This window comes from Glycine soja, chromosome 5 (assembly GCF_004193775.1).
Source record: "Glycine soja cultivar W05 chromosome 5, ASM419377v2, whole genome shotgun sequence".
NCBI lineage: Eukaryota > Viridiplantae > Streptophyta > Magnoliopsida > Fabales > Fabaceae > Glycine > Glycine soja.
In genome coordinates this window covers 30,017,346-30,039,337 of record NC_041006.1, presented here as the reverse complement: position 1 = coordinate 30,039,337, position 21,992 = coordinate 30,017,346, and the positions used below count along the sequence as shown (strand labels likewise).

General features: G+C 32.7%; 1 protein-coding gene and 1 long non-coding RNA gene across 2 annotated transcripts; both read right to left on the bottom strand.

Annotated features, from left to right (window-relative positions):
* Positions 1-555: 555 nt before the first annotated feature.
* LOC114411601 lies at positions 556-1,939 on the bottom strand. Its single transcript, XR_003666498.1, has 3 exons — positions 1,887-1,939; positions 693-776; positions 556-611 (listed from the first exon to the last, which is right to left on the bottom strand). It is a non-coding gene; the product is annotated as an uncharacterized LOC114411601 (long non-coding RNA).
* Positions 1,940-4,078: 2,139 nt separating this feature from the next.
* LOC114412486 (NADH dehydrogenase [ubiquinone] iron-sulfur protein 4, mitochondrial-like) lies at positions 4,079-8,558 on the bottom strand. Its single transcript, XM_028376413.1, has 5 exons — positions 8,348-8,558; positions 7,752-7,840; positions 7,207-7,336; positions 4,575-4,604; positions 4,079-4,422 (listed from the first exon to the last, which is right to left on the bottom strand). Exons 1-5 carry the CDS (start codon positions 8,477-8,479, stop codon positions 4,363-4,365), a joined length of 441 nt encoding a protein of 146 aa, XP_028232214.1. The 5' UTR covers positions 8,480-8,558; the 3' UTR covers positions 4,079-4,362.
* Between the last annotated feature and the right edge of the window lie 13,434 nt (positions 8,559-21,992).

Sequence of the window (21,992 nt, the reverse complement as noted above, 5' to 3'; positions counted from 1 at the left end):
CCTTATAGTTCAAACAATTTCTCACTAATTATTCCTTTTAATTTATGGCATACACTTAATAACTTATTAGGAATGGACTCTATCTTATTTTACTATTTTTTTTCATTCTTTTTTAACTGGAACGAAACAATCCTAAAAGCATGAAATGCCTTATGTGAGGTGGCTAGCAGTTGCTGTCAGATAGAACATGTGCTTGTGCTTTAAGTGGTTTGATGATATATATAAGTTAGCCAAAGTGTAAGGTGGCCATGAAAATGGCAACTAAGGAGAGGAAGACCCGGAGAAGGGTAACAAATTCATATCAAGACAATTATTGTTTCCAAATAATACTTTGGCCTTAGAACCTTGCACTTAGACTATATATGGCTTAATCCTTCTAATTATCACCTTAAGAAATTTTCATAAAGACATACATTTAACCAGAAATTTCAGATCGGGCATATGGTAAAAATACCAGCAATTTCAAACACATTCTCAAGTAAGTAAGCTTAAACAGATGTAAAAAATATCAATGAAAACTCACAGCTTCAACTAAGATTATACAAACTTCTGAAATCTCTGTCAGCTTGAAGCTTCAAGGACTTTAACACGTACCTGCTAGTTGTATTTGGCTGTAGTGTTTTAATACATGTTTTAATACATGGTTTAGACATATACATGTATATATAAAAAGTAGTAACAATGTGCTTTACCTGGACTTGATATAATGAAACAGCTTCCACAAGAACACCAATGGACAAACCAACTTCAACTACAACAAAGTAATTCAGCTTCACCTGGAGTTCATATAATGAGTAATGGCATTAGAAGAACTCAAAGCCAAACCAAGTTCAAGTACAACAAACTAATTCAGCTTTTTCTCAACCAAACTATGTCAAACTACTTGTTGGCTATTAAAAGTATTAGTTATTCATGTGACAGGCATACTATTCTAGTTTCTATTCATCATTTAACATTCACAAAGCAGATATAGTGTTCTCATAGCAATACCACACAGAGAGAGGGGTGTAGATAGCAGCCACAGCCCCACAATCAGACCAGCTTTGCCTTGTTATTATCTTGTCAGGAGTTTGTTATAGCTAATAGGATAATTTCATAAATTCTGTTAGTGATATTTCCATTTTGTTATATTCTTGTCCCCCACTATCAAGTGTATCAGCCATTATAAATACCATGAATGAATGAAATAAAGCAAGCAAAAAAAATGTTATCAGTATAGTCTCATAGCAGTAGCAGTAGAAATTAGCTAAGTATAGAAATCCATTCATATCATGTTCTTTCTCCAATGATTGCTATCAGCTGAACAAACAGATTTGTTAGAGCACAAAGGTATGAACACCAGATTTTGGGATTTCAAGATTGCTCCCCTATGATGTAAGCCATGTCTCCATAGCTCCACAAGGGTTTGTAGGGTATCTTGATCCTCAATAATTCGAATTATACATGCATTGGATAGTTGACCCTCAATCAATAACACCAAATTCTGTTCCTTCAAGCTCCTATCCCACCAAATACTAGGAATCAATGGGGATATTAAAAACATCAGGCAGAAGTTAAACATCAGGCATAAGGCTATGAACAATAAGGCCAAACAACTTGAACAGACACTATCCCAAAAAGCTATAAGATATGAAGCATGGAAACAAAAACTAGAGCATGAAAGAAACGAGTACACAACAACAGTGAAGGAAGAAAGTAGATGCTTCCAAGCAACAACTCAACAAAATAAGGCAATATTTTGACACAGCTTTCCAAGCAAGACTACCTGCATTCCAAACCCTAGTAGTAGTAACTAATTAAGAAACTAACTAACAATCTATAAGAACAAAGAGCACAAAGACCACGTACGCAGAAGCACAAAGTTACAATGAAGACATGAAGCTTACCTCGAACACAACAACGACAATGCCGGCGAGATTGTACCTCAGGTGAAATGTACCTCAGCTCACCACAAAGAGCACGTACTACCAGTCAAATGTACCTCAGGTGACCACCACTTCCCCAATCCTTGCACCAGAAACCAAAAAAGGTCCTTAGCTTAACCACGAGTTCCAGAAACAGACCTAGCACGATCACGGTCTTCAGTTCAATAGAACAACACAGGTAGACGAAATGTACCTGTCACAGTCTTCAGTGCAATGGAGAACAACAACCTTCAATGTTAATAGTGCAATGGAGAAGAGAGCGCGAAAGGGTACACAGAGAAGAAGAGAGTGTGAGAGGGTAAACGGAGAAGAAGGGAGCGCGAGCGAAATAGGTGGCGTCAAATATAATTTAAAATGTAAGTTCAACATCGGTTTTCAATAAAACACCAATGTTAACAAATTGATGTCAACGTTAACATCGGTTTTATTCAAAAATCCGATGTTAGCGTCGCTTTGTTAACATCGGTTTTTAAAAAACCGATGTTAAGAAATACACATTATTTACAATTATGCCACCGCGTTTACGTTAACATCGGTTTTGTCAAAAACCAATGTTAATCCGCCGATGTTAAATCTGGTTTTTCTAGTAGTGTTATGATATCATGTTTTCTAATGCTTAAATTTGCACCATATTTCCTCATGTTCAAAACTTATTTGTTTATTGCTATACTTTCAATTTACAAAATATTATTTAATCAAATAATATATATATATATATATATATATATATATATATATATATATTATTTACACATTAACAAATGTGCGCAATCAATCAAGTGACCTGTGCGAAAACACAGGTAGTTCACTAATTGAAACAAAACATAAAAGATAAAATCTGCAACAATAACAAAAACACTATCTAAAACTTATTCTGAATTCAAATAAGACAAAAATCTCATAAATCTAAAGTGCTCCTTAAGATTTGCCATGAAAATGTGAAGCTTTAACTCCATAAACTTTAAACTTCATATCGAAAGTGATTTAATCATCATGTCAACAAGTTGTCCATAAATTTTTTGGCCTAAATCACTGTCATTGTAGCAATTTAATTTAACTCCTGGTATCTTTAACACACAATCCTCGCCTCATTTCTATCCTTCTAATATCTTGTCCAATTTTCACCATTATTGCACCCGTGTAAGGCCTCAAAACACTCATTTTCTCTTCTTACCTTTTTCGTTGAATACTTTCATTCCATAACACTGATAACGTTGGCTTTCGTTGTTCATCCATGTTGCTGTGTGCCAAACCTGAAACTTTTTTGCAATATTATAATGCTTTATTCTTTTTTGTTATTATATCTGTGTCCTAGTCCTAGTTTGGGAGGTCAGATTGGGCCTTCTTTTTCTCCCCAGAGTCATATAAATAGAAGGCTGCTGTTATTCGAATTAACAGTTCAGGAGGGGATGCTCTTGCTTCGGATTTGTAAGTGCTGGTAAATTCCCCATTGTTCAAAATGTAGTTTGTTAAAATGACATACAAGAGATGGTTCCTTCAGTTATGGAGCAATAATCCTTACTTTATTCATATCCATAAGTTGATTTTATTTTGTTTTTCTTAAATTGTAATGTGAAATCTGGGTTTATGAAATGGAAAGGCTGTGTGCACGCCTTAGTGGAGAAATTTGGCAATTTTTAACAGTTAGAAAATGGTTAATAACATTTTAAATAATTATCCCAATCAAATATTAGTATTTTTAATTGCCGGGAAAAAAAACACTACATATTTAACTGTCACGTCATTAGTTAATAGAGAGACTTGGCAGTAGAGACCAAATTAAAATCAATCGGAGAAATAGTTTAGGAATAAGATTGATCAAATAAAAGTTTCGAGAATAAAAATAAAAGTTAGTGAAAATTCGATAACTACAAACATAATTTACCTTTTTTTTTACATTATCAAATAGAGATTGTAATTAACTACTCGGGCATTAGTATTTTAATGAAATAAACATCATTTCATCACATAGCTGATCTCCTAGAAGATACGATAACAACCTTCGCCAGATCACCGGTGTTTCACTATGTTTGGATTGGGAGGTTTAACAGGTTACAGAAAGGGAGCTAAACTTTTCATTTTTAAATAAATTATGTACTATTGTCAAAATTTAAGACAACGGAAAATTTTACGATAATTATTACTCTTAAGTATATAAAAACTGTTGCCCAGAGTCAGCAGCTATTATTGGATCAGTTTGTCCTGCAACCAATTGTTCATTACAGCGTTCAGTTAAGATGGTAGGCCAAATCGATTATAAACAGATGCAGTATCTACATCATAGAAGAAAACTAAATAAATGGCAGATCAGTCCCTTTTATTTCCAATCAGTAATTCACATTAAAACTTTCTTTTTTCCAAGAAAAGATGCAGAGAAAACTGCTGCACGTTAAACTCCAGAAGACGGAATGCATTAACATGAATACAAACCAACAAATCACTCTTCACCAGATTTGGGTGGTCCCTTCCATTTGAAGTTGTCCGCATATGATTTAACCTGCAACCACAAGTAAGCATTAACACACGTATAGAGCTATTATTATTGAGGGCACAGCACAATGCTGTCACAAACAAGGTTGTAAAAGAAACTAATGCCACTGTCGTTCAAAAGGGTAAAATTAAAGTACAGATATTGAAAGATGTTCAAACCTTCAGCAATGGTGTGTGGGGCTTCTTCACCTGCCACGAGTTTAGAGCTTTTGTTAATAATAAAAAAACAAAACCCTAAAGGCCTAAACATGAGGAATACCAATGCACAATCAAGTGGATATTTCTATTTAGTGGCCTGATTCTTGAAACAGAATTAATGACTAACAAGCATACTCTAATGATAAACGTCTCACAATCATTTGAAAAACAAGATATGCTGATTCTCCATTGGTAGATAGTTCAGTCACTTCAGTGCCATATTGAAACTAATACAATTTTAATTAATATCATGGTTGCACCATGAGCAAGAAAAAAGATGAATCAGTGCACCTAATATGGTAGAAACCACATGTAATTATCAAGGGAGACGGGGTGAGGGAGGGGGGTAGTTAAGGGAGTTATGAATTGGATGAGAGAGCAAGGTCTCTCAAATACTCGGAATAGGAGGGTTAGGCATATATTCTGCACTATCTTTGTATCTTCATTTCCTCATCATCTTGCAACCCATTGATACAGAGATAGAGGTTTCTGTCAATAAACATTCTATTTTATTTTTCTACACTCTGATCCTGTTCTATTAACTGGCATCAGAGCTCCTGTCTAGGAGTTTACATAGGGCATACTAGGATGGAGTCCTGGATGAATGCATGAATGAAATGTGTGGAAGAGGACTAGGCCCAAGCAAAAATGAGCTGAAGTTTCAAGAAACTCAATTAAAGAAGCTTGAAGAGATGTCAGAACTTGGAAATATAATCTCGACATTTCAATGAAGACACCAATTTTTCTGAAGGCAGCAGTGTGATGGGTCTACTGGAGGAGGACCACCACTGATCTAAAGGAGCTTTTCGCAGCCATTTGACTAAGAGATGAAGTAATAACCTAAGGATTGGTTCAAGATTGAAAGTGGGAGTGAACCCCTAGAGGAAGCTTGAAAACCCTGTTTCCAGGAGATTTGAATCCTGAATAGTGGCGCGTAGTGGCTGGCTCCAAAACACTCTAGCAGGAGAAATTTTTTATATAGTTTATACTCTATAATGTAAACTATATACATATAAATTCTCAAAAATGATAAAATATACTCAAAATTAATGACATTCATAATTAACAATAAAAAATCATAGGTGTCTTAAACAACACATACAATAAATACCAATAAAAGTCAAATACAAGTTTCCTATAAAAGAATCACCACTCATCATCTACTAAATCCAAGTCTTTATCATTTTCACTAATATAACAGCTGCAGATTTCATTTTAGGAAATTGAAACCCCAAAAATAGCTCCCCAAAAGCCCTAATGTCACTGCTTGGAGGGCTGTTTTGGAATCAACACATAGCGCAATTACTACCACTATTTGGGCTGCTGCTATTTCGTCCACTATGACTGCTACACTAAACCGCTCCACTACAGCGGCCCCCGTAGTGGGCAGGGGCCGCTCTGCACCACTATGCCACTATAGCAGCACTGCAGCACACTATTTTTAAGGATGGCCAACAGTTGAGCATTACTAAGAGCTCCAAGGGATACCAGATGGGAAAAATTACAAGCAGTGACGGTGGGCAATGAAGGGCAAGCACTTTCTAGGTTCCAATGGTGGGAAATGGGAATTATGTTCAGAGATGAGTCACTCTTGGGCAGAGTTTCAAACAGTTGTGATTAGGACATTCCAACCCTCAATGATGCAGAAGCCATACAAGTTGTGTTCGAAACAAGTGTCATCCATCAAAGACTATGGAGAGTAACTTGAATTCTGTGCATCCTTTGCATGAACAGGTTAAAGGAAGAAGGAACAAAATGAAGTTGCACACACTAGAACTTTTACCAGAAATGATGGATTATGCTTGGCAAATCACTGAGAAGAACTGAATATAGAACAAAGGGGAATCTTCAGACAAGGAGGGGCTACATTCAAAAGTTATCCATCATGCAAAACAGCAACATGTTAAGTTGGTTCTAGATTATCTGCACAGACTAACTCACAAAGAGGAAGCTCAGTGGTAGATTTTGCAGCCATCATGGTACTTTGAGAAGTTAAGGAGGGAGTTCAAGAGACTTTATGATTTCTGACGCAAAATTACAAGCAAATAACAAGGGCTATGTTTTAAGTGTGAAAAGAAATATTGCCTGGATCGTGTGCCAAACAAGCAATTTGCAGTAATTTTACTACAGGACAATTTAGAATGAGGGAGACAGTATAACTGCCAGAGGATAGGCTTCTGAATTTCACCTTGAGGACATCATCTTAGGAATTGGACAAGGAGAAACAAATAACTTTTTGGAGGGGGAGATGTGGATTTAATTAAGGGAGTTATTGTTTGATTGAGAGCAAGTTAGGGGAGAGTAAAAGTCTCTCAAAATAGGAGGGTTAGGGACCTGTTATTCTGCACTAGCTTTTTTTCTTCATTTCCTCATCTCTAATATTGTATCCTAACGATATAACACAGAGGCGGAGATAAAGGTTTCTGTCAATGAACACTCTGTTTACTTTCCATATTCTGATCCAGCTCCATTATAATAATTTGTAGCATATAGTTTATTTCAATAAGAACAGACATCAACCGCATCAAGAGACACCTTGAAGACTCAAAAAACACAAAAGATATTCTCAGTGACCCAATAGAGCAAGACATACCGAATACTCCCAACCATGTTTCTCTGCAAATGCTTTTGCTGCTTCTTCACTATCAAAAGTCAAGGCAGAATCACCAACATGAGAGTAGGGGTCCCCAGTGGATGTCCAGCCCATCAGTGGATTTTCCCACCTATAAACACATTAGTTGAAAATTACTATTTGTTGAGCCATCATTAATGTTCACAAAATAATTGTTCTAATTTAGAATATTATACTGAAATTGTAGCGACTGCTTAAACTATCCAGGGATGCCTGGAATCATAAGTGTAATAAGTTTGAAACTAAAACCTATGAAAATTGCCATAGTACAAGAAATGCCAATGATGAATGATAGCATAAGTTTCACCATTATGAATAAATTCAAATCATAAATCTGTCAGCATAACTCATATTCAATGCAAGCAAAACCCCAAGCATTCCACCTACCCAGTTATCAAACCCATTACTTTTGAAAGAAAAAAAGGACCCGAATTGTATAACTCAGACAATGATGTTTTAAAAGAACAGTGAAAGAACTGTGAGGAAATGAAAGAGAGATAATCTACTTTTGGGTAGATAAGAAGTTGATCTTCCATTTTCCAACCTTCCCAGATCCCTGTTGAGATGCAGTTCTAGCAGGAGAGTAAATTACAACCTGCATTGCAGTGTAGGTACAAAGCAAAAGGGCAAATTGAGTTACAAACTTACAATGGTTAGCAATAAGGGATCTAGTGATGCATCAATTATTTGTAAACTTTAAAGACAGTAAATAAAATCTGGGAGAGCCTATTAGGTGAAAGTGGGAAAGGTGAAAGAAATTAATCACGAATACTGAATCCCTATTAAGATTGAATGGTCACGATTAGCTTCATTCACCTCTCACAGTCTCGGTTATTACGCCCAAATGAACATTGATATCCTCTAATTGACATGAATATGGATGCAATTGAATCTACCCAAGCCAAAATCATTATGCTAAGATTGATCCATAAGTATCATAAGAAAATGAGCATAGACAATACTAGAATAAGATAAGAAATTTGGTGAACGAAAGCTAGGGTTTTTAAAGTGTGCATTGAAAATGATTGGGCAAGTGAAGTGAAGCAGTGAATTAAAATAATAAAAGAATAAATAAAAAGAGACTTGAGAAACAGTAGAATACCCTCCTACGAAGGTGCTCTTGAGGAATTCCAGAAACCATTCCGATCTCGCCTCGTTTAATTTCGGCCAATGCGTCGGTGGAGAACCGCCGGGCCATGGTGGCGCGTAGGGCGCGTTGTAGGGTATTCGCCATCGTCGATGAGAAATTTGATTCCGTGCACACACAACGGGACCTAGTGAAAATGGAATCGCGAAACCTCTCTTCTTTCGTTTACTGTTAAAACTTAAAAAATTATCAGCTTGCCCTTTACTTTTTAAAATAATAATAAAAAAGTCCTTTACAATTAAAAGTAGAGTTAAAAATAAAATCCTCTATAATTATAATATTTTAAAACTTATTATAATACTTAAACTTAAAAAAATGATAATAAGGAGCCCAAAGTCACTATATATATTAACATATTTTAAAACTTATTATAATACTTAAACTTTAAAAAATGATAAAAAGGAGCCCAAAGTCACTATATATATTAACCTATGGGGGCAAGGACCGGCAAATTGTCCCCTGTGGGGCACTTTTATAAACTTTTTTCTCAGATGGGTCATTTGTAAACAATTTCTCTCAAGGGGTTGTTTTGCACGTAAATCACATGCAAGTCCCAAGCAAATCGCCAGTCAAACTGGCGAGTTCGTGGCAGGAGAGGCACAGCCTACATGCAGGCTACGTGTGCAGGCTACGTGCTGCAGCAGGGCACAGGCTTGGCGCAGAGGGAAGAACTCGTCATTGGTGTAGGCGAGTTGAGGTTCAAAATTTTTTTTATAAAACGCGAGATATGTGGCTCCCATATGCATGCTTTCTTCTTCTGCTTGTATCTTCCTCACTACATTCCTTTCTTCTCATATTGCTGCTTCCATTGCATTGTTTCTTCTCTTGGTATTACGTGTTCTTGTAAGTATTATGTTAACTGAAAATTTTAAATTTTGTTGTGTTATATATATGTTAAGTTAAGTTTAATTTATATTTCAGTTTTAATTGAGAAATTTTTTACGTATTCTAGGTGAAGTTTTGAATCTTATTTGTGTTGTCCTACACTACACTGTGTGGTTGCTATTCTTCATACGTGCTTTGGATTGCTATTCTTAATGCACGCTTCGGGTAAGTTAATTTTTTTTAATGCTGTTTGCCCTATATTTTTCTGTTATATATACATGTGTTAAAATAATTTCAGTTGACATATTAATATTATTTAGGTTAGGTTAGGTTTATGTTAGGTTAGTTTTAGTTGATTTATAAATATTATTTTAAGAATATTAGTTAGGTTAGTATACATATGTTAAGTTAGTATTAATTGTGATTTCGTTTAGTTTTTGATAAATATTATTTTGTTTAGATTTTATAAATTAGTATGGTATTATTTGTTTTATATATGTGTAGATGTTGATTAGTATACAAATGTTACATTTGTTTAGTTTAGGTGATAATTTCAAATTTTAAGTAGTACCTTAAAATAAGAAAATGATTTGTGTTATATGTGTATTTTATAATTTTAGTTGGTATCTAAATATTTGTGTTATACGGTACATTAGTTGTAGTTAATTTGTTAATATGAATTTGTTGAAGTTTTTTAAATTGGTATGTTAGTATTATTTGGTTTAGATTTTTTAGATTTGTATGGTATTGAATATGTTATATATATGATATGTTAAATTTAGTTAGAATGTTAATATTATTTAGTTTAGTTAATTTTTTTATTGGAATATATGATACGTTGTTAATTATATATATTTAAATTTTTGTTTTGATAGTATTTTTTGGATTTATTTTAATTTATTTGTGTAATATATGTAATTTAATTTAAATTTTATTAATCGAAAAAAAAATTGGTAATATATTTAAATTTTTGTATGTATTTAAATTTTTTAATTTTTTTATTTGTATAGAATTTTAGTTAGTATTTTATGTTTTTTATGTAATATAATTTATAATTTTGTTAGAATATTAATATTATTTAGTTTACTTATTTTTTTTATTGGAATATATGATACTTTGTTAATTATATATATATATATATATATATATATATATATATATATATTGTTTAAATTTTTTTTTCCATAGTATTTTTTGTATCTATTTTAATTTATTTGTGCAATATATGTAATTTAATTTAAAATCAATTAATTGGAAATAAATTTGGTAATTTATTTAAATTTCTGTATGTATTTAAATTTTTAATTTTGTTATTTGTATAGAATTTTAGTTAGTATTTTATGTTTTTTATGTAATATAATTTATAATTTTGTTAGAATGTTAATATTATTTAGTTTACTTATTTTTAATTTTTATTCGAATATATGATACTTTGTTAATTATATGTATTGTTTAAATTTTTGTTTCCATAGTATTTTTTGGATTTATTTTAATTTATTTGTGCAATATATGTAATTTAATTTTTTAATTTTATTAATCAGAAAAAAATTGGTAATTTATTTAAATTGATGTATTTATTTAAATTTATGTATGTATTTAAATTTTTAAATTTGTTATTTGTATAGTATTTTAGTTAGTATTTTATGTTTTTATGTTTTTTATGTAATTTAATTTATAATTTTGTTATTTGTATAGTATTTTGTCGTTCAAATTGATGTATTTTGTTATTTATTGAGATTTTACTTAATATGTTGTAAGTGAAATTAATTTTTTTTATGTTAAATTTTTGCTGTCAATTTTTTGGATTATATTTTATTGCAAAGTATCAATGGCATCTTCATCATCATCTTCATCAAGTATACAAATTAAGTTTGGTCCAATAGATGGAGACGTTTTATGGATGCAACCTAAACATGTTTCAGAACATGTTTGGAATGGGGAACCAGACAGAAAACTACATATCAGACGAGATGTCCTCATTTATCAAGGACAAGAAGAAATACCAGAGGAAATTATTCCTCTGCTTCGCCAATCTGGATTTTATTGGATAATGAAGATGGGGTACTTGAAAATTAATTCTTCATTAATTACAGCCTTGATTGAAAGATGGAGGTCCGAGACACACACCTTTCACTTGAGATGCGAAGAGGCTACGATTACTCTTCAAGATGTGTCAGTCTTGTTAGGTCTTCGTACTGAGGGGGCACCATTAATTGGTCAGACTAATCTTGATTGGGCTGAATTGTGTGAAGAATTATTGGGAGTCAGACCACAAGAAGGTGAACTTCAAGGCAGTGTGGTCAAATTAAGTTGGTTGGCTCACCATTTTTCAGAAATAAATATCCATGACGGTAACGTAGAACAATTACAAAGGTTTACCCGTGCATGGATCCTCAGATTCATAGGAGGTGTTCTATTTGTTGACAAAAGCAACAGTAAAGTTTCCCTAAGGTACCTCCAATTTTTACGGGACTTTGAGCAGTGCAGTACGTATGCATGGGGACCTATTGTGCTTGCTTATTTATACAAAGAGATGTGCAGCACCACCGATTACAAAATAAAATCAATCGGAGGTATGTGCATCTTAATCCAAATGTGGGCATGGGAACGCTGCATGACTTTGGCTCCAAAGAGAACTCCTCCTATAATAGAAAACAAACCACTGGGACACAGGTTAGTTGTTTCAAAAAAAATTCATTTGAAAATAATCAATAATGTAACGCGTCAGCACTAATTATTTCATATTTTTTTTGTAAGTGGCTGCGACGTGGAAACCAACATATTGGCAATGATGATCTAATAGTTTTCCATCGCAAATTGGATATCATGAAACGGCATGAGGTAAAAAATCATTATATATTCGTTAAATAATAAATAAAATGTCATGGTTTAAGATAAATTAACAATTGTGTTATTGTATGCAGTTTCTGTGGGAGCCTTACACAGCAACCGTTATGTCGATGTTGCCTCCCATTTGTTTGGTTGGCAGTGCGGCATGGTGCACAGTGGTGCCACTCATTTGTTTCCATGTTGTAAAGTGGCACCAACCGGATAGAGTGTTATGACAATTTGGAATGCAACAACCTATTCCGGAGTCTCCTTCGCAACCACAGAATATCCATGGGCTAATGCTGAAAGGCAAACAAGATGAAAATTGGTTCCAGCTGTTGGCCCCATTTATCAGTCAGTGGAATAATCGAGCTGAGTTTAGGGTCGACGTTTATCCTCGACAGGAGGGCCTATTGAGTTTTAACTCAGATTACATGGTCTGGTATAGGCGGAAAAAAAAAATGTTTGTCGACCCAAACAATGCAAACACAACTACATTGGTATTTACTTCTTTTTAATTATTTAACTTCAATTTATTTTTTAAAGCATCGACATTAATTTGCTTACCCTAATAATTGCTGGGTGAAGTTGTGGAGACATTGCAGTATATGGTGTCACCACAAGGGCGAAACACATGGACAGTTGATGATCTTGTGCCATATGTGGAAAAGTTAGCGATTTTATCCCAAGAGCAAGAGAGGATCACTGAGCCTGTGGCACATGGTCCAGTATCAGAGCGTCGATTTCCCCCACAACAGTTTCACATGCTTCAGTCAAGTGTTGAAACTCGAGATTTTGACAGACGAAGGGAGATTGTTCAAGCGGAAGATTTTTCCCAACAAATGGAGCAGCGTGGCCATGGAATGTATTACACGCCACCAACATTTTCTCAGTATCCTTCGCAGATGTATCAGTATCCTTTCGAAGGTCATGACACTGATATGTCTGCAAGCGAACATTCGTATGGTGGTGTTGCAAAAACACATCCTCATTTTTCATGGTCGACCATGACCCCTTCGCAGCAACATGATGCCCCAATGGCAACACCTAATGCCCCATTAGGTCCGCAATGGGATGTACCCGAAGCAAAACCTGATATGGGTGACTTATTAGGTGTTGATTTGCGTCACGAGTTGTCTGCAGAGGCTGAGCAACAAGGGCGGAGACAGCGCGTAAGAAGAAATCCAGATCGTCAAGCCCGAAGGTGGGATCAACCATGTGGCACATCCTCACGCCATCACGGACACCATAATGACTGATTTTGATGTCTCTATTTAAAATTTGTGTTGTATCTTTGTAATTTTAATTTCAGACTTAATTTATGGTATCTCATAGTACTTGTTATGTAATTTGTTATGGAATTTCGTTTTCAATGACTATTTGTTATGGAATGACCATCGTGGACACCATAATGACTATTTTTATGTCGCGCATCAAACTAGAATAATAAATAAAGTCGTAAAGAAAAATTAAAGTAGACAAATGAAAATAAGTAATGGTACTAACTAACGACAAACACCATTTTCAACTTCTAAATGAAAAATTAAAGTAGGTTTAGGGTTTAGGAGTTATGGGTTAGAGTTATGAGTTAGGTTTAGGGTTTATGAGTTATGGGTTAGGGTTATGAATTAGGTTTAGGGTTTATGAGTTAGGTTTATGACTTAGGGTTTATGAGTTAGGTTTAGGGGTTATGGGTTAGGGTTAGGGTTTATTAGTTAGGTTTAGGGTTTATGAGTTAGTTTTAGTACTTAGGGTTTATGAGTTAGGTTTAGGGGTTATGTGTTAGGGTTATGAATTAGGGTTAGGGTTATGAGTTAGGGTTATGAGTTATGAGTTAGGTTTAGGGTTTGAGTTAGTTTTAGGACTTAGGTTTTATGAGTTAGGTTTAGGGGTTATGGGTTAGTGTTATGAGTTAGGGTTAGGGTTATGAGTTAAGTTTAGGGTTTATTAGTTAGGTTTAGGGTTTATGAGTTAGTTTTAGGACTTAGGGTTTATGAGTTAGGTTTAGGGGTTATGGGTTAGTGTTATGAGTTAAGTTTAGGGTTTATTAGTTAGGTTTAGGGTTTATGAGTTAGTTTTAGGACTTTGGGTTTATGATTTAGGTTTAGGGGTTATGGGTTATGAGTTAGGGTTAGGGTTATGAGTTAGGGGGGGTTATGGGTTAGTAATCATAATGACTATTTTTATGTCGCGCATCAAACTAGGGTTTAGGGTTAGTGGTGATGGTTTAGGGTTAGTGGCTAGGGTTTAGGTTTAGTGGTTGAGGTTTAGGGTTAGTGGTTTAGGTTTAGGGTTAGTGGTGAGGGTTTAGGGTTAGTGATTAGGGTTTAGGTTTAGGGTTAGTGGTTAGGGTTTAGGGTTAGTTGTGAGGGTTTAGGGTTAGTGGTTACTATTTAGGTTTAGGGTTGGTGGTTAGGGGTTAGGGTTAGTGTGAGGGTTTAGGGTTAGTGGTTAGTGTTTAGGGTTAGTGGTTTAGGGTTAGGGTTAGTGGTTTAGGTTTAGGGTTTATGTTTATGGTTTTAACTAACGAATTCATTGAACCCCACAAATAAGTCATGTACAAAAGGCAAAATGTTTTTAACTACCGAATTCATTGAACCCCAGAAATTCAATACATTGAACAGGACGTAAACAAATACAAGTCACTCGACTAACATACATAAATCAACGATTTGAACAACTCCCACGCTCAGATTGCATTGGACAGCGACGCCTGTTATGCCCTTCGGCTCCACATCTACTACATTTTGGTCGGTGCTCAGATGGTTCGACCCAATCCATCTCATTTCTTATCTTTGTTGATTTTGGCCGACCTTTCGCACGAATTGTAGTTGGGTCAGGGATAAGTGTCCATGCGTCATCAGAAGGAGGAATAGCTGCTTCATTCCCAAGAGGCCACCATTGTGCGGAGTAAGCTTTTAAGATGTTCTCGTTTGTATAAACAACATCTATATATTGGTAGTAGTTCATGCTCACGTAACCACAAGCTGCAATAATGTGTGAACATGGATAGTGAAGCGCAGAATACCTTCCGCATTGACTATGACGACCATTCAAGTTTACTGCCCACTTTTGTCCGCCACGTTGCGTTATAGGGTTGAAGCTCTCCTCTACTTCAAACCTTGTGGAGTGGATATCATACACGCGAACGATGTGCGTACAAGCTTGTTCTTGATTTTTCCTCAGTTCTTTAACAAGCTTTGAACAATATACTTGGCCTTCATTTAACTGTCTTTGGGCTTGGTGGCCACTCTCAATAAAGTACTTTCGACACCTACTGTACGTTGATTTCACCAATGCTGTTATGGGAATGTTGCGACAATCCTTTAAAACCTTATTGATACATTCTGAAAGGTTCGTTGTCATGTGGTCATATCGAAGTGGCAAGAAAGAAGTGGCAAAATGTCAAGAAGTGGCAAGAAAGAATGTGGAGAGAGCATTTGGTGTGCTCAAATCTCATTTCGTAATTATATGTGATTCATCGTGTAATTGGCATATTGGTACCATGTAGAACACAATCTTGGTATGCATTATATTATATAACATGATTGTTGAAGGAACGAGATACATACAATGGTAATGTTGATGTTGATTACGATCATATTGACGAAGAGATTCCAAATATTGATGTATCTCGTGGTGCTTATCTCGATTTTGTTGCATACCTTCAAACAAGACATTATATGCATACAAGAGGAGTTCATCAACAACTTCAACCAGACTTGGTGGAGCATATTTGGAAACATTTTGATCACAATAATGATGAAATTTAATTTTTGTTGCTAAATGTTGATGTTTGTATTTTTTTTCCGATCAATTTTATGTATTATCAAAATTTTAAATTATATTGATAAATAAATATTTTAAATATTAATAAATTTTGTATTTTCATTATAAATTTTTTTGAAATTAAAAAAAATACATTTAATTATTTTTTATTATTTTAAAATAATTTATAAATAAATATTAGAAAGTAGGTCTCTTATGGGGTCTACGAAAAATAGTTTAAGATCTCAAAATGAGATTCACTATTGAAGTAAAAAGTTCAAGAGATCTTAAAGAGTGATATGACATTGCGAATCCACCAAAAAGGTGGTTAAGAACCCAAAATGATATCTCCAATTGGAGATGTCCTAGGACCCGCCATGCTAATGATGCGAGAGCTGACATTGTGATTGACACCTTTAGAGAAAAACACTTGAGTCTTGTCACAACTAACTTTGGTGCCATCAGCTGTAGCGAAAACATTTAAACACTCCAAGATAACTCTCATCTGTTGGTAGAAACCTTTCACCAAAAAAGAGGAGGTCGTCAGCAAAGAATTAGTGAGAAATGTTAAGTCCTATAAAGGCAAGCTTAATGGGCTTCCAAACTTCCCCATTCACCTTCAACCGAATAAGTTGTGACAACCTCTTCACATAAAGCATAGAGATACAAAGATGGAGGATCTCATTGACGAAGTATCCTCTCTGGTTTGAAACCCTTTGTTTTATCACCATTCACCAACACTTTGAAGGAAACAAAAGATAGACATTGGAATATTAAATTGAGGAATGAATAGTTGGTGCAACACATGGAATGGCAAACTTCTTAGGCAAGGATAACATTTTCCCTCCCTTGCCTCTCCGTAATAAAACTGGCTCGGTAATGGGATATAAGACCATCCATATTGTGCTTGATCTGGGAAGCAATGATCTTAGTAATCACTTTGTAGATGACATTACACAAACTTATCAGTTTATACTGTCTGATAGAGAAAGGGGTGTCCATTTTCAATACTAACAAAATATGAGTTTTGTTAATATTGGCAATGGGTAAAGGGTCATTAAAGGCTTCTAGAACCTTCCAGCAGACCAAGGCACCCACAATCTCCCATTGGTATTGGAAGAATAAAGCAACTTTAAGGGAGCTTAAGGGGGTCAATACTAAACAAAGCAACCTTGCACTCGTAATCTATGGGGTCGGACTGGACAAAGCCAATATCATTCACAATCAACTTAGGAATGATCCCCCTCCACTACCACTTTGGGTTGCCCCCATCTTTAAACAGATTCCGAAAATAATTCCCTACATTTGTCTTAAATAAATTCTTGATGGAGAATTTTCTTATACTTTTTCCACAAATCCCTCCTAAGCTTCACAAGGCCCAACGAATGTCTGTCTTCAAGCCTCCTATCCACACCTTCCATCCTTGCCAGCAAACGCTTTTTAGTATGAAAAAATTCCCAAAAGATTGGTTGTTCCAAGATGAGGCCTTGCCCTTGAAGGAAGAAACAACCTCATCCCAACAAAGGCGCCCTCCCAAGCATCTCTGACAATATCATTGAAGGAGTTATCAACTAGCCAGTTAGTCATGAACTTGAAATCCCTCTTACCATAATAAATGTGATGATGCTTTAAAGAGACCAACACAAGTTTGTGATCTAATTTGAAAAGAGAAAGATGAGTAACTTATATCAACTTTATTCACTACCTAAGGAATCATCTTTTCTAACTCAAGTATGTATCTGCACACAAAAATAAGTATGCTTTTGTTAGATAAATAAATGTCCAATCAAATAAAGAAAATTAATCGAGAGAAAAGATGGAAAATAAGATTTATGAAATTCCCCACCTAAGAAATCCTTTTTCCCTACTCATATATGTATTTACACAGAAGAAAAAATAAATAAATATGCTATTGTGAGATAAAAAAAGATGTAGTTTTAGATAAGAAATTGGAGGCAAAAGATGATGAAATTTATAGAGAGAGGAGGATAAATGGGAGAAACTAACTTGAAGTGAGTGGTGGCCTCGCAGGGCAGATTTGTTGATAGTATGAATAAACCAAAATTTGTATTGCCTAAACCATTCTAATCAAGAGGTAACAAAATGGATTAAGCGAGATATGCATTTGGCAAAGGGTAAAACAATCTTAAGCAAAAGTGGAGACAAAAAACAACTAACACAAATCGTATTTCCTTTATTTAATTGTATAGATAAACATCTAAGTCTATTTGGTTCGTGGAGCATTCACTCTCCCTTACATTCTCTCTCATTTGAATAATCTTCTCTCATGAAGTGACAAACTTCACTCTTTAGGCATGCATCTCACCACATGGTTAGAGAGAGAGAGAGAGAGAGAGAGAAAGAGAGAGAGATATTCTTTTTTCTCAAAATTCAAATATGCTCCTAACAAATTGAACAATTTTACTTAACATCTTATCTCTTCCAATCTATCATTTTCAATATCTTCATTTGAATTTTTTTTTCAAAAAGAAATTATCAATAATTAAAAATAACAATATTTCACAATAACTTTTTGACTAAATTGCAATTTTGGTCTTCTTATAATTTCAAATCTATAATTTTTGTCCTCCTATTTCTAAATTAAGACATTTTGGTCCCCCTATTTTTTAAAATAAGTAATTTTGATTCTTTTGTCATAATCATCATTTGATCATCCAAAGTTAAACATTAACTTTAATGTGACATATTAGTGCTTGCGTGAGGTTGTTGGCATAACACTTATGTGGTAGGGGTTAAATAAAGTGGAAAAAAAAATCTTAGTAAAAGTTGAACTCATAACTTCTTATTCAAAGAAATTAAAGATAAAGTAATAAACCACTAAAACACTTACTTTTTTTAATTAGTTTTATAAATATTATTTTACATGTATCATTAGTCAAGAGTTACTATTTTTTTAAAAATTATAAAAATTTATAAATTAAAAAAATATTTAATATATAACTCTCATTTAATTTATTTCATATCATTTTATATATTTTATTTTGAATACTTTACATATTTTTATTTTTATTTTACCAATTTATAATTAAATTTCATAAATTAATATATACATTATTTTCATTAATTATTTTTTAAAATTTATTTTAATATGCAGATTACTTTTGCTCTAATTTTACAAATCAATATAATTGCATTAATTAACATGGAAGTTAGAATAATTAAGTAAATTTATTTTAATATATAATTATTTTTATTATAATTATATAAATTAATGAAATTTTGATATTTAATTTTTTATGATACTTACATCTTAATATTTCCATTTTAACTACAAAAAATTATCTAGTAAATCAGTTTTTTAATACCTATTGTAAAAATCAAGAAAACTACATAAATTAATATGTAAATTATTTTATGTAATTTATATAATTTTTGTGCATTTATTTTTATATATAAATAGTAAAAAAAATTATTTTAATCATAAAAAGTAATAAATTTTTATTTTATATTATTTAAATATTATTTTGTATTTAAGTAATATGTATAAATTATATAAAGTAATTTTTTAAAATAATCTATATATTAGTTTATGTATTTTTTAAAAAAAATTATAATAAAGTAAGAATAATTTTTTTATAATTTATATTAAATTAAATTTTATAATAAATAATAAATATTAAATATTTTATTTCAAATTAATTTTTATAATTAAAAAAATAATGATAACTCTTGACTTATGATACATGTAAAATAGTTTTTATAAATTAACTAAATAAAGCAAGTGTCTCAAGAGTTTATTGTTTTGACTAGAGGGGACCAAAATCGCATATTTGAAAACCAAAATTGCAATTAGCCTAATTTTTTTGTCATAATTATAAAATATAATTTATATGCTAGAAAAATTTACAATTTTTTAATTATTAATAATTTATGTATTTTAAAATATTTTTTATTATAAATTAAAAAATTATTTGTATTAACAAACATTTTTATGTGTAGCACATGATAAATACTAGTATAATTAAAGGCATAAAAGCATATACCATATGCATGTTAGGAGAGTGAAGCTCACCAATTTGTGAGAAGAAAGTGTTCAAATAAAAGTAAATGCGGAGGAGAATTAATGTCATCGAGTGGATAGACTTGGATGTTTATATATATATATATATATATATATATATATATATATATATATATATATATATATTTAAAGGAGTGTAAAAAAATATGTTGTCATCTAACCATAGGTTATTTAATAATAATTACTTTAAAAATCATATTTATGGTTGATTTATGGTGACTTTGACAATTGCACTCCGATACTTAGTCGGTACTCACACCTGACACTTTTTGGACTTGGGTGCATTGGGATGGGATGGAAGGTCATACATGGTGTAAGAGGGATTAAAATCTAAATTTGTAATAAGCTCTATTTGTATTTTTTGGAACAACTACTTTTGGACACACCTCCGTTAATAATATTTTGTTCCTTTAAAAAATGATTGGCTGACAATATTTAAATTGAAAATGTGGCAATTTTTTTATATAATGACATGTAACACACATTCAATTGCCATATTTATTCCCTCGTTTATTATATTAAAACAAAATACCACATTTAATTTTAAATTCGAGCCCTTTGAAATGTGCAACCTACTTTAGATGGTTAATTAAAGTAACAAATCTAAACACTTGACAAGGAAATCAATAGTTGATATTAGGTGAACATAGATAACAAATAATAAATATGGTGAAATATCAATCCTTGATTTTCTCGTCAACAACCAAAGTTACTTGCCAATATTATTTTAGAAAAGTCAAATCATTTATTTTTACTAAAAAGATAAAGATACCACCCGCTCTTCACTCTCAATGAAGATTTGTTTATGATAAGCATGGTTTAGAGGAAGGCCTAAGCAGGTATGATCAATCTCATTGGCTTATGATATACTTAGTATTCTAAATTCATTGTAAATTTATTCTTATATGTGGTATTTGATCTATCTTATATATATTAACTAGTAGTCTCAAGTTCAAATCCTAAGTATGTAACCATGTTAAATACTCGAAGGCTATAGTGATCCTATTTGCCTTGAACAAGATTGTTTCATGTAGAACATATTTGTGGTCTCTGTAAAATAGAGACAACACGATGAATGTTATGAATCCTAATTCTAACCTATGATATTATCATTTTCGGTATTTGATTTAAAACTTTATGATACATATTATTAATAATAAATCATAACATGTATAAAATTATGGTATTTGCCAAGAGAGGATAGATAAACAAATTTTTACTTTTTATCAAGTTTATGTACAAAATTTTCATTCAATGAAATCAAATTGTTCAATGTCATCATTGGGTTTTATGTATTTTTGCACTTGAAAATATAAATTCAAATTTGATGAACTTGATCATCGTATTCAACATAAAATTGGAGATTTTTTAACCCCAAGAAATTTAGATGAGAAAAATGTATTTTGATCCCTATATTTTTGCAAATTTGTTTTGGGTGCTTGAATTTTCAAATTAGTGAAATTTGTCCTCTATCTATAAAAAAAAATATTGTCTCTAGTCCCTCCTCTCTAACTTAATTAGCGATCAATTACAATATAAATTCAAATTTGATGACTTTAATCATCGTATTCAATATAAAATTGGAGATTATTTAACCCAAGGAAACAATTATAATATAAATTTAGATGAGAAAAATGTATTTTGATCCCTATATTTTAGTAAACTTTGTTTTGATGCTTGAATTTTCAAATCTGTGAAATTTGTCCTCCATTTATAAAAAAAGGTTGACTTTGGTTCCTCCTATCTAACTCAATTAGGAATCATGTTGATGTGGTAAATAGAATAAGACTTGTTGTGATATAAAATCTTCATAACAACTTTTAGCATCACAAAATAAAGGACTCTATGCATAGAGGACGAAACTCGGTGCATCACAAGGGGCAAAGATACAAAAGGGAAATTCTCATGCATGTGTGAAACCTAGATCTATACTATTCTTTTGTGAAACCTATACATCAAACAAATTTTTTGTTATTCTATTCTTAAATTCCCTTCGGTTTAAGTTATGCTTAAGATTGAATCACAATGTTGCAAGGGTTAGCAATTGAAAATGCCAATATGCGTTCATAATCAAAGTTGTGGAGCAAATAAAATTTCAAATAGAGAGCAAAAGCCATGTCATGCTCAATGACATGG